General features: G+C 49.8%; 3 protein-coding genes across 18 annotated transcripts in view; 1 reads left to right on the top strand and 2 right to left on the bottom strand.

The window, feature by feature from the left end:
• Herc1 (HECT and RLD domain containing E3 ubiquitin protein ligase family member 1) overlaps positions 1-2,033 on the top strand; it is a 168,132-nt gene extending 166,099 nt beyond the window's left edge. For all 10 annotated transcript variants that reach the window (XM_075965424.1, XM_075965420.1, XM_075965418.1 and 7 more), the window contains exon 78: positions 1,404-2,033. In XM_075965424.1, coding sequence (XP_075821539.1) covers positions 1,404-1,589 — 186 coding nt within the window. In that variant the 3' untranslated portion in view covers positions 1,590-2,033. The remainder of the gene's footprint in view (positions 1-1,403) is intronic.
• Positions 2,034-5,661: 3,628 nt separating this feature from the next.
• Positions 5,662-8,659, bottom strand: Fbxl22 (F-box and leucine rich repeat protein 22). The gene is made up of 2 exons (XM_075965436.1): positions 8,209-8,659; positions 5,662-6,166 (listed from the first exon to the last, which is right to left on the bottom strand). The coding sequence occupies exons 1-2, from the start codon at positions 8,628-8,630 to the stop codon at positions 5,773-5,775; spliced, it is 816 nt and encodes a 271-aa protein (XP_075821551.1). The 5' UTR covers positions 8,631-8,659; the 3' UTR covers positions 5,662-5,772.
• Positions 8,660-11,626: 2,967 nt separating this feature from the next.
• Positions 11,627-13,071, bottom strand: part of Usp3 (ubiquitin specific peptidase 3) — a 77,178-nt gene continuing 75,733 nt past the window's right edge. For all 7 annotated transcript variants that reach the window (XM_075965428.1, XM_075965434.1, XM_075965433.1 and 4 more), the window contains one exon: positions 11,627-12,296. In XM_075965428.1, coding sequence (XP_075821543.1) covers positions 12,131-12,296 — 166 coding nt within the window. In that variant the 3' untranslated portion in view covers positions 11,627-12,130. The remainder of the gene's footprint in view (positions 12,297-13,071) is intronic.

Below are 13,071 nucleotides of genomic sequence, written 5' to 3'. Positions count from 1 at the left end.
TAGCCAGAGGGGTGTGCTGCCCTGGCACCCACAGCCCAGCACTGCCAGGAGAGAAACATTTACTGTTAAAAACTGCTTAACAGAGCTGGAGAGGTGGCTCAGAGGTTAAGAGCACTGACTACTCTTCCAGAGGTCCTGCATTCAGTTCCCTATAGCCATTGGTGACTCACAACATGTAATGAGATCTGGTGCCCTCTTCTGGTATGCTTGCATGCATGTGGACAGAGCACTATATACATAATAATAAATCTTAAAAATAAACAAATACTATGTAACTAGCTGTGTTGCACACTATAATCCCAGTTCTAAAGGAGGAGCTTAAATTGGGGCCAGCCTGAGCTACATAGCAGACCTAGTATAGAAAATATTAAACAATATTAGATCATTACTGTCCTTGCAAATAGTGTGGAAAATGGTTGTTAGCTGGGAGGGCCGAGAAGATACATGACACGCTTTCTAGCAGACGCCATTTCCAGTTGTTCCCTTTAAATTCCTCTCCAAAAGATAGGCGTGGTGACTTGCCCTTTAATCCCCACAGTTGGGAGGCAGAGACAGGCAGATCTTTGTGAGTTCAAGGCCAGCCTGGTCTACCCATTGAATTCCAGGCCATCAGGGTTATATAGTGAGACCCTGTGTGGGTGTTCTAAGGCGGCCCTTTTAAAATTAAAAACAAAACAACAAAAACCCAGCTTTCCAAGCCAGGCCTTTAACCCCAGCACTCAGGAGGCAGAGGCAGGCAGGCTGATCTCTGAGTTTGAAGCCCGCCTGCTCTATAGAACAAGTTCCAGAATAACCAAGGCTACATAGAGAAACCCTGTCTCAAAACAAAACAACAGAAACAGCTTTCCAAGTACATTCATGGTAATGACCATTTTTAGTGTGGGCGTCGCTGTGGGCTAGGTGCAGTCTCTGGGTTTGACTGCTTTTCCTCACTGGCTGTGACCAGCAGTGGGCTGCTTTAGACCACAGTGCAGTGTTGCAGCAGAGAAGGGATGAGGTGCTGTGGACAGCACCCTGGCTCCTTCCACTTCACCGTTTGTTGGGGGATCCCCACTATGACCTCAAGTCTGTGCCCCTTGGTAGGCAGGAGGGAACTCTCACCATACTCTCCTGTCTGACAGGTTCTGTGCTGTGTTCTCCCAAGAAGTCTTAGTCAGGGCTGTCACTTGATATCACAGAGCCATTGGAGGAAGTAACTTGCCTGAAAGTCTTAGGACAATGGATCCCATGTACCTTTGCCAGGACCTAACTAATCTCTGCTTCCATGCAAATAGCCAGATGGTCACAGTCTAGGACTCTATCTTGAAATAAGGGAGAAGCCCTTTCCTGTCTTGGTGGTAGCTCCACGCTCTCTGGTATTGCAGTGCACTGGGTAATGGCTCTCTGGGTCTGTCTCTCCACAGCCTTATGACAGTCTGCCTACCTCACAGACCTGCTTCTTCCAGCTGCGACTGCCCCCCTATTCCAGCCAGCTGGTCATGGCTGAGCGCCTGCGCTATGCCATCAACAACTGCCGTTCAATTGACATGGACAACTACATGCTCTCGAGAAACGTGGACAACGCCGAGGGCTCTGACACTGACTACTGACCGCTGAGGGTGCTGTTGCCCCTCCTCAGTAATGCTCACTTCCGAGTTGATGTTGATAGACTTTTATGGTAACTGCATAGATGTTTTAGGAACATAAACTGACATAAACAGTGGCCACATTTAGTTACTTCAAATGAAACAAAGAAATTAGATGTTTTTATTTTTCTGTGATTGTACAAAAACAAAAGCAGAAACTGCTCAGTCAGGTTCCCTCTGTATTTTGGTCACTTTGGATAAGTTTGCATGGAGCCATTTGATGCGTTTTCAGTTGGGAATGATACATTTTTGTAAGCCCGCCCAGTGAACATGAAATTGTACATTGTGTATAATTGTTCATTAGAAAGGACAGTTTTACATGAATATTCATATATTTATTTTGTTTTAGTTTGATTCGCCTGTGCAGGGTTCCTTCTGCCGAGAAATAAAGCAGATTCAGGAGTCAGAGTGGGGACTGATGCTTTTTGGCCTCAGAAGCTGGGGTAGGTTTCATCTGAAAAGCGCTCTACCGCACTACCGAGGATCACAGTGGTAGGAGAAGCCGGGGCTTGAATGCCTCCTTCCCTTTGTTCTGCTGGCATCCTGGGTCTCTCGTTTTGTTCCCTCACCCAAGAGCAGAGCTTTTTTGGCACCACCATTCCTCCTGCAAAGCCTCAGCACATCCGGGGTGAGACAGCATCTCTGTGCCAATGCCATGTGGTAAAGAACTCGGAGACAGAACGAGCAAGCAATAGCACCAAAGGACAGGGACAGCTGCGCCCCCGGGGGACTCAGCAGGCATAAACAAGTAGCGTGGATGAGTGGGTAACTGTGACTTCATACAAGGAGCGTGTGTGGACGGCGGCGAATTGTGGGGGAGGACTGAGAAAAAACCCATTGGTGCTTGAACCCAACTCCAGGAGACTGTACTAGAGTGTCATCTGAGTGTGCGATGGCTGAATCTCGGTGGCTGTGAGGCTTGAACCCACCCCAGGAGGTCATTGTGCTAGAGTGTCATCTGAGCATGCGCTGGCTGAATCTCGGTGGCTGTGAGGCTTCTCTACTAAACCAGAAAGAGTTGGAGGTCTATGGGCAGCTTGTCTCTCTTACTCCCACCACGTCTGTGTCAAAAGCTGCTTCCCATGGACTAAAGGGAAAGGTCATTGCTGACAGCCTGCTCAAATAAGGTACCAGGCAGAGGAATGGGAAAGCAGCCATTTATCAGTAGAAAGGCAAGTGTCTGTAGAAAACATGAAAGAAAATGAGGTCCTGCCAGCCGTAAGTAGTGCATGAATCTGTGGGGAAATCCTTGGTAAAGCTGAGAATCCTGGCATCATTTTACTGAAGTTTTCATATGGGATTGGGCCTTAGAGAAAGATTAAAGTTTCTGGGGGACACCAGGGACTTGTGGATAAAGCAAGCCCTTAATTCTGAGCTTGAGGTAGGAAGGCACTACCTGGGCCTTTGGGCCAGGAAAGTGTCACTAAGAGAGTAGGGCTCTGCTAATCAGATTAAAGTCCCTTTGACTCCTGGGTTCAACCTAGTGACAAGCAGTGCTCTCCCTCTTGCTGAGCTGAGGGTATGCACTGCAGGCTTCAGTTCATTTTAATGAAAAAAAAAAAGCCTTAATCCTGGGGGCTTTGGCCTTTAACAGCAGATTTACCCTGCCTGGAGAGGGTGGGAGATGGTGCCCAAACCTAACTCTCAGACCCAGCCCTTGGAAGAGTCTACATATATGCAGATGCTGTCTCTTGGCTGGAAACCTACTTGCTTTGTTATTTTTTTTCCCCCTCTGGATTCTTGAAGGCTAGGGTTCCTGTCTGTGGAGCAGCAGTTAGGTCTAGGGACAGGGATTTGGTTTACCTTGGTTACATTCACCCCCTGTAGAGATTTGTATAGTTTAATTGCTGGTCTCATTAACAAATACTTGCGTATTTAAGCCCTTAATCAATCTCAAGAAAGCATAGATCTTTAAGTCTAGCTTTTCCCAGATGTCCATGCAACGTGGGTTTGTTCCACTCCTCCTAGATTGTGACCTTTGCTAGATGAAGCAGTGTCTGGTTAGCCCAATATCTATCAAAAGGCCTGTGTTGGTCTCTGGGTCAGGTGGTCTCCCTTTACGTCCTCAGGAAAAGCACTGGGTCACAGCGCTGCTGTGGTAGAAGCCAGGAGGCTTAACTAGTGAGTAACTGGCATGTGCCCCCATAAAACAAGTCGCTGACTTTTCAGGGACTCTGTGACCCACCACCACCTAAGCATTCCTGGCCCTAGTCTCTACTGACCCCAGGCTCTTGGGGCAGTTTCCAGTCAAGAAGGTGGTCTGCCTTATGCAGGCTCTAATCCTTGTGCACTCACCTCAGCTTCCTAGTATGTGATCTTGGCCAAAAGGAGATTAAAAAGACAGGCATTCCAGGAGCTGGTTAAATATATATATATATATATATATATATATATATGGTCTGATAAAACCTGTGAAGGCACAGATCGCTCCCAAGGCTATTTCCAGCGGTTCTGGTAGCCACATCTGCCCTGGCTCACCCACCTTCCCTGAAGGTGCCATGTGCTTCCTGAGATCTGCCTGCTAATGGGAAGATCATCATCATAGTTGGAACACTCACCTGGGTGACACACTGGCTTTCCTGCTGTGGGATAATGCTCTTGTACACTGTTAAGATCTGTCACTCGGATTAGTTTAAGAAAATGCTGGTTGGCCAGTAGCTAGGCAGGAATGACCAGACTAAGAGAATTCTGGGAAGAGGAAAGGCAGAGATGCAGTCACCAGCCAGACGCAGAGGAAGCAAGATGAGCATGACTTACTAAGAAAAGATGCCAAGCCACATGGCTAAACATAGCTAAGAATTACGGGTTAATTTAAGTTGTAAAAGTTAGTTAATAAGAAGCCTGAGCTAATAGGCCACAGAGCATGTAATTAATGTTAAGTCTCAGAGTGGTTATTTCATAAGTGGCTTCAGGAACAGGCGGGCAAAGAAAGCCTGGTCCGGGGGACCAACAGAATGGAGTACACTTCTAACAACACTTTCCCGCAGATTAAAAGGCCGAGGCTAGTGTGTGTGTGTCGTCCTGATTCTGGGCTAGGTGCTGCCACTGCTCAGAACCTGGCAGCAGCAGGAAAGCCCCTCAGCAGTCCACAGGGACTTGGAGGCTTTGCCTGCCACATCAGTTCACTTCGCAGACTCCTGGTTCCTGCTGGCATGAGGTGGCCTCCAGGGCCTCATTTAACCCTCCCCATTATCCTGTCCTTCATCTCCCTCCATCGGGTTCTCCCTACTCCAGCCATGCTGATCTCATTGCTGCTGCTAACACCTCAGTCATGTTCCTAGTCTGGCACCCTGTAGTTTCTTGGCCTGTAAACTTTCCATATGGCTTGCTGGGCTCCCCTGGCTCTTTTCATGGCTCACAACATCTCCTCGGGATATAATTGTCAACCCCTTCTGAGTGAACCTAATCCGAGTCATCCCATCCTGCCTCACAAGCCACTTTCTGGACCAGTTTTCCTCTACTAGAATAGAGACTGGGGAACAGAACAGAACTTCTCTTTTTCATGTTGTTTCTCGTTTGAGAACAAATTAAGAAACCTGTGCGTCACAATCGGGAAACTTTCACAGAAAACTGAAAAACCTGGCTGCAGATAAATGACTGATCTTGATACAGCTGGCGGTGGAACCTGAGCTTGCCCACCTCCCGACTGCCTCCATTTACCCTGCTTTGTCTGGTCCCTATCTAGGCCCTGACCATAGGGACAGGATAACTAAAGTGAGATTGTCCTGAAGTTCAGGCGCACGGCCAGAAATTTAGGAAATGAAAGTCTCGTTCTTTAGTTTTTCTGTTTTGTTTTGTTTTTGTTTTTCCCATCAGCTAATAATGGTTCCATATCCAAGCACTTAACTAGGGCTACTACTACTTTTATCTTTAAATGTTGGCTTTTTAAAAAGTGATGCATTTTTCCCTTGTGAGAACCGTAGGAGAACTAATTGGTAACTATCAGTCATGCAGTGATAGGGGCGAGTTTTCTAGAATGGCTTGTGCATCAAGCTTCGGTGTGGGCGTACGCGGCTAGGGAGGCACCAGGCTCGGGTTCTTTCTCCCGCCCTTCAGAGGCTGCTCGCCAACCTAGTGCGCAGCTCAGCCGCGGGGTCGGGGGGACCTATAAAAAGAAGCACCGAGTGCTTTACAAACATCCGCACATTTAATCGCGCGCGCGTCCTCCACAGGAACTCGTCGGGTGAGGTAGGCACCGTCCCCCAGGTGCGACCGGGAAAAGCGAGGCGGCGCACCCGTGAGCGCGCGGCGGCTGGTCGGGGATCATGGCCGCGCTGTGCTCAGCGCTCAGGGTCAGGCTCGGGCAGGCGGCGCGCAGGCGAAGCAGGCCAGCGGCGCTCACGTTGCGGCAGAAGTCCACGTGCAGAGTCTGCAGCGCGCGCCCGTGCGCGGCCACGGCCGCCAGAGTGCGGTTGGTAACGCGCGCGCAGTTCTCGAGGCGCAGCGCGCGCAGGCGCGGGCAGCTGAGCAACAGGCGAGTCAGACAGTCGTCGGTGACGTGGCCGCAGCCCGAAAGCGTGAGGGACGCCAGGTTGGGGCACCTGCGGGGAAAGCGCGGTGACACGGGGCCGAGGTGCAGCAGGACCCGGGAGTCCCACCCTGGAGACGTAGGACTGCGGCCAGGGTCCCCTGTGTCTGCTGGAGCCGGTATCTTGAGTCTCTGGGGCTGGAAGCCGTGCACGGTGGGGACTCTGGGGGCGGAGGAGTCTCCTGGAGTAATGGCTAACGACTAAAAAGCCACAGCTCGGTTGCCTGGCACCTCAGGCAGCTGGAGCCAGGCCCTGAAGTTGAGACACTCCCGAGGACTTATTTGCAGTGTGGCCACAATCACTGAACCAAAGTTTGCTTCTGGGTGGTAGGTGTGGGGGAGGCAGTGTGTACCCTGCGCTTGTGAGGACTGAGGTCTGAGTGAGCAGAGCCCCACTGCAGGCAGACAATACCCACTTTCCTGGAGACCAGGAGGGTCATCCTGCTTCCTCCCTGGCAGAGCCTCCCTCCAGTGGGCCTGGACCGGAGGACTAGGTTCCTTCCCACACCATCCTCCCATAGCACCTGTCAGCTCACCCCCCTTGTGCCTGGGAAGATAAAAGTAACTTCAAACACCCTGGGCGTGGCACCCGCAAAGTCCATGCGCCTTCAGCACTGATCACCCCTGCATGCTACTCCAGTTTTGTAGATGAAGAGAGTGGCTCAGGTGACTTGACAGGTAGATACTTTGGGCCAGATACTGTTGTTAAGGTGCATTTAATACCTCGGCAAATTGCCTGGTTGAGAATAACTAAGGCAGGAGAACCCAGAACAGATGACTTTCAGCCCGTCTGACTTTACCCTTCTCCGGTGGACTAGGTATTGCTTTGCCACTTCACCCTCTTACCTGTGACATAAGAGAATTCTCTCATTTTGCAGAAAAAAAGGTTTGAGGTGAGGTTAAAGTTTGTGCACTTGGTCTGGGGTCAGTTGCACGGTATCAGAAGGGGAAACCCAGCTCCCTTTGCACCTTCTCTGACACCGGGGACCAGTGCTCGGCAGATCCTGTGAAGTCAAATTTTGCTGGTTTGGAGGATTAAACTGGTTACCTTCCAGCGAGAGTGAACCAAGTTGGGGTTGTGATACTACTCCCCTTTTCGGTCATTGCCTTGCAGTCTGGTTTTTTGTGAAACCTATCAAATTGGCCTGGCCTGGTCTAGTCAGAGCCAAGCCCAAACCCAACTTGAGGAAAAGAACACAGGAGAGGCAGGCCACTGCAATTATTTCCTGTACCTGTGCTGAGACCAGCCAGCCAACAGTGGCTATTAACCTTGTGTGGCAGCAGCTGGCAGCCATTGGAACTGGTTTGCTAGCAGAGAGTGCTTTCCCTTCAACTGCTGGCAAAGCCATGTTGGCCAGAGCTTCCTACACAGGAAAGTGTGACCAACCCATTTGGTGGCCTGCCTGTGCAAGGGAAGAGGTCAGGGGTGTCAAAAGATCAATTAGGGAATGTTTGCAAGGCATGAGTTGCTTCATCTCAAATTCAAATTTAACCAGGTGGTATATATTTGCTAAAAATCTGGTGGCCCCATAGTGAGTACTATGTCTTGGAGCATCCCTTTTGCCTCTCTGACAACTGAAACACTTTCCCTGGGTACTGTGCAAGACCGAGTGTGTTCCTCAGAGACACTCACCGCTACTCTGCAACAGGCTTTAGCCCAGCTCACCTGAGCACTTGGCTCTCCTTCCTCATCAGCAATTCTCAGGCCGTGGGGGGCTGCTTGGGCCAAATGAGAGGCCTGGCTCCACAGATGCCTCTAGAGTCTTTTCCCAGGACTTGACCTTAAAATTCCAGGCTCAGCTGGACCCAACCAACCCTTCACGGCTGCCAGTGAGACAGCTGCTCCAAGGACAGGCCAGCTGAACCTCAGCTCCTCTGCCTTAGCAGCAGCTTCAGGAGCTGAGACTGAGAGGGAGCTGATTTTACCCAGCTCTTGGGCACTGGTTGTCTGCCTTAGACTGAGTCAGAGCCACACTGCTCTTGGAATGTGTGCTTCCCTGTCCCCCTGAAGCCAAGGCCAGCAAGGCCACACTGCAAGGGGGCGAGGTGGCCTACCTGTCGCACACCTGCAGGAGGAACTCGTTAACCAGGCTGTCATGCTGGCTGCAGATGCTCCTCTGGAAGGCGCTCTTGAGCCAGTCCTCGATGCTGCACACCTGCACGCGGCTGGAATGCCAACAGATGGACAGGCTGCGCAGTGCAGGGCCCAGCCGGAAGTTGTCCTTCTTGAGCTCTGCCAGGGAATGGAAGTGCAGCAGGGGCCAGAGGGTGGGGTCCTCAAACACATCTCGGAGCTGGGAGCAGGTCCTGGAGAGGTTCTTCCTGCTGTCCTTGTCCAGGAAGGAGAAGAGGCACAGCAGGCACTCCCGATTGAGCTGGGTTATGTGCATGCTGAGCGGCTGCTTCACGTGAGTGTGCCCGCCCGGCAAGGGTCTGACCTGCCTCCTGCTTCCTCTGAGATCAGGACTGGTGGACATATATGGTTGAGGAATGGTGTTTATTTTTGGCCAACAACTGGTGCTGAGGCTCGGGGTGGGGAGGGCGGGTGTCAGGATCCAGACTTACGCACAGCCATCTGTGGTCCGGCTTATGTTCAGAGGGCCTCAAAGTCCTGGCAGAAGAGCAGCCCACTGAAGTTTAAGTTTCCTTAAAAGGTTTTTTCCCCCCTCTGAGCTGACAGTCCTGTTGAGCACAGGGCTCTTGGCTTTTCAAGGTGTTTTCATTGGAGGTGATTGGTCACAACAGCCCTTCCAGACTTTCAGTCTTTCTCTGGCAAGATGGTTAACTGTCAGACCTCAGAGTGTGTCTGTGTGGCTCCTGTTTGTTCTTGCTCTGAAGAGGCCAGTTGAATCCCCTGAGCTAAGGGAGACGACACATTCTGAGCTGTGAGTGGAAGCCCAGGGTCATGTTTCTTTTCTGTTACTTAAGCTCAGGAGATCGATGGCTTCCAGGCGAGGCAGAGCTATCTTCAGATCCCAGTGCCCTTTCTGCGAAAAGGCTTTTCTTGGCCCAAAGGCATCTATTTTTACCCTAAACTGTTTCCTAGAAGATTGAGCTGGAATGTTCTCTATGTAGGCCTGCAAATGTGTGCCTACATCTGCATGGTTTCATTATCTGTCCTAGAAGGTGTTTCCCAAAATGTGAGGATGGACAGAGGCAGCTTTGTCAGTTTCTATTTTTGAATACTTAGTTGTAAATGACTTGCAGTAAACTGCAAGTTTGGTGGGTTTAGACGCAAGCACGCCCAGCGGCCCTGCCTCGGAGGAGAGCGTAGCGTGGCTGCACAGGCGCTGCTGTGCTCAGAGCTGTAACTAGCCAAGTTGCTCTTTATACAACACCACGAGAAACAAGACAGCAGCGGCTTTCCCTAAAAAGACTGTGCAGAACCCCGTATGGCCACCCACCTTTCCTCCTGCCCATGTAGGCTACAGGACGACCCCTGCTGCCTGCTTCTGCCACTGCTTAGCTCCACTGGAAACAACCCAGGAGTAACACAGGAAAGAGGAGGTTCCTTTAATGCCACTTTCCACCCAACAGCCCAGATGCTGCGGCGGGACCAGGACAAATGAATCATGAGCACAGCGATCTCCTCCAGGCATCATAAGAACTACTAGTTTTAATGTACATGATCTTGGCAAGCCCCCATTCACCTGTGGATACTGCCCAGCGGTGAGTCAGACACATGTGGGCTCTGGCTCTGGAGACGGTTCTTACCTGAGCCTTCCCAGAGCTTGATCAAGAGGGGACTTCAAGCAGTAGGAGGGACAGGAGAGAGCTCAAGGGACCAGGAGGTAACAACGGGTGACCGGTTATGTATATTAAACCAAAGCAAGGGAAGTTTGGCTTTAAGGGATAACGTTGAGTAGGTTCCACAGGTTCGACACACAACACTCAACCAGGGCCAGCACATGTGACTGGTTTAATTGATCATCTGTCGTCACTACACACTGAGTAGAATACAGTGGATAAGCATAGGTTTCTCCACCATGGAGAGAGACTTGTGTTGCCACAAACTGTTTCTATCCCCACCTGTGTGGGAGGACTTGGAGTTTCCTGTTCCCAGGGGCTGAAGGGACAGGGTATGTGTGAGGTCCTGCCTCAGCATAAACTCTGAGCAAAAAGCTGCATGCAGGCTGGAATGCATGGTACAGGGAAAGCCGTAAACAGCACAGAAAGATGAGCTTGTCTAACAGGTGTGATAAGGCTACACAGATTTAAAATACAGGCACATTTACATCATGGATGCTCAGATGCACAATGCAAATGGGTGCAGTTCATGGCGCCACTCAGACATTGTTACTTAAGTAAAATCAAGCAATAAAAAAAAACTACAAAAATTCCCAGAGATGATGCATTCCCCTTGTATGTCAACAAAACAGTCCAATCTGCCACTGCGTTCCACCTGGGATGACAGCAGCTGCTCCGTCTGAGTCTTGGCCCATTGAGAGGCCAAGACACAAATGCCATTGTTCAGAGTCTAGAGTCTCCCTTCTAGGCAGAAGGGTCTGGATCTGCACGAGCTTGTTCAAGGTCAGATGAGACTCACAGTCAGGCTTAGCTGTATCACCTGCATCTGTGGGTCAAACCAGCAGGACAGAGATAACCGCACGTGCCTCTACCTCATGTAACTCAGCACAGCTCCACGGCTTCTCACGGAAACACAATGCCACTTTTTTGTCAGTGTTGTGCAAGAGAACCCATGCCCTGTAGAAAAGGCACTGGCCTGCATCCAGCACCGGGACCATGACTACTGTGACAGAAATGTGGCCATTGTCCTGATGGGTTCACGTTAGGTCTGTACTGAAGTGCTGATCCAGTATGTCATTTCTGCTCGGAGGGAATGCAGGATTTATCCGGCTGATAGTAAAGCAGAACTGGGCTGTGTGCTCCATCAGCTTCACAGTAGCCAAGGAAAGCTACCAAACTCTTCTCTAAATAGAAAAATAAGATTGCTAAAGAGTCTTCATGAAGTACATTTTGTCCCTTTCAGAGATGACCATGGAACAAGCTGTGTTGGAGCTCTGTACTCTTGACTTGCAGGCTGCATTACCTCCATCCCCAAATCCAATCACTGGCTTCCAGCACTTGCCATTAGCTGCCTTCTTTAAATGGGCCAAATTTCAATTTGGGTTAAATCCAAATAGTACTTCTACATATTTTTGCGAACAGTAATTTTTTTTAAGCTACTGAATTCAAGAATAGAAGCTATTTCTTGTTCAGAGACAAAAATACTTTCACCTGGCTCTGCTCTCAGGCTAATGCTGACTCCACTTGTGTCTGGAAGGCGCCACAGCAGCACCTGACGGCAGGTGACTGTCCACTCTGGACGGCAACCTCACCTCTGCTGGGCAAACAGAACTGCTTCATGGAATGTACCTCTACCACGAAGCCGAGTCAGCGTTCTTAGCCAATCTGCTCAAAGAAAATACTAACAGAACAGAAACAAGAAATCAAGTGATTCTGGGACTTCATCATGGATGCAACAGAACGGACAGGTTTATTGAATGCTGAGAAACAGCAGCCCAGAGACACAGGCAGTAGCTACCGCCTACAGTCAGAAGGAATTCCTGAGCAGTCACTGTGAGACCGTGGCCACAGGTCCTGCGCACACGATCCTGACTGCTATGAAAGGCAGCAAGTGGGGCGGCTCCCAGAATGTGAGGACAGAGCACATGTGCCTTGGTGAGAACTGAAAACGTTAATATAAAAAGTCAAACAGAACTAAGTCCTGGGAACTACATAGAAAACTTGAGTTATTACAACTAAAGCAGCCAATCAAGATGCCTGCTGAGGTTTTCTGGTAGAACAACAACAAAAATTAGTTGGTGCCCATATTGAGTAAGTCACTACCACTGACCAAACTAAACCCCAAACTGGAAATTGAAAAAGTGCATAACGAAATTAACTCTTGGATCAAGTATTTATGGAAAATTGGAAATGTCTGTCCGGTACAATTGAACTGTGGTCAGAGGAAGTATTAAAGTTTGTCTGATCCAGCTCTGGCCTGACGCTCCACATAGAACAGAATGTAGGCCTTCGCCTTCCCAACGGTCTCCTCGTCAGTCAAGGTCACAGTACTGTCATTGAAATGGAACCAGCGGCCTTCATGAGTTGCATATGCTGTGTAATGTCCAGAACCAACCCTGTAAAGAAAAGGCAACAGATAAAGGAAACTACACAGTGAGACCCAGTCTCAATAATGATAAGAGATTACAGAAATCACTAATGGATCTTTACAACCATGCAGTATTAGAGGTTAATAAGGGCAGTAATCAAGGAATGAATCCTGGAGACCTCTGGTTTGACATGGTCAGGTGAGTTCTTGTGTTTACCTCCATCTAAGCCCACAGACAAGGAATACACTGACACTGAGAACCAAAGAGTACATCAAAACTGACCAAAAATGAGTTTCTAGACTGCACAGCAGATGGCACCGCGGCAGTGCGGAAACGAGAGCTGCGGACAGCCTCGTAAGTGTGCATGGAAGGCTCTGGAAAACATGCAAACCGGGGAAGTCAGTGTGCCTTGACGTCTCCGCTATGACAGGGTCACAAAGGGCTCTGCCGGGTGAGAGGAGCACCTGAGGACTGACAGCTGCCACAGAGACCCCTGGCAGAGTCTGGCTTCCCCACATACGGGGAAAGACACAGCTCTAGAGATGAGAACAAAATGGGAAGCATGAGACACACCCGGGGATCCCTGCACAAGGTCAGAGAGAACACAAAACTCACAAGGCTAACAGTGTCAGGAAGACACTGCAACCATAAAACAAGGACAGGACAAGAGTACAACTGCCAAATACAAAAACCGGTGGTAGAGAGGATCACAGAGGGATTCCAGGAACAGAAATAGGAAGATTGAATGTAAAAATACTTCCATTAGTAAAGACACTACAAGTGTCCCTGTTACCTACTAATT

The sequence above is a fragment of the Microtus pennsylvanicus genome, chromosome 3, assembly GCF_037038515.1.
Source record: "Microtus pennsylvanicus isolate mMicPen1 chromosome 3, mMicPen1.hap1, whole genome shotgun sequence".
NCBI lineage: Eukaryota > Metazoa > Chordata > Mammalia > Rodentia > Cricetidae > Microtus > Microtus pennsylvanicus.
The sequence above is the reverse complement of the archived record's forward strand: the minus strand, read 5'-3'. Positions and strand labels throughout refer to the sequence as shown.

Excerpts from the sequence above, each read along its gene's own strand:
- Fbxl22 (XM_075965436.1), bottom strand. The coding sequence starts at position 8,630 with ATGTCCACCAGTCCTGATCTCAGAGGAAGCAGGAGGCAGGTCAGACCC. Across the intron at positions 6,167-8,208 it reads CTCCTGCAGGTGTGCGACAG|GTGCCCCAACCTGGCGTCCC; the intron begins GTAGGCCACCTC and ends CTTTCCCCGCAG.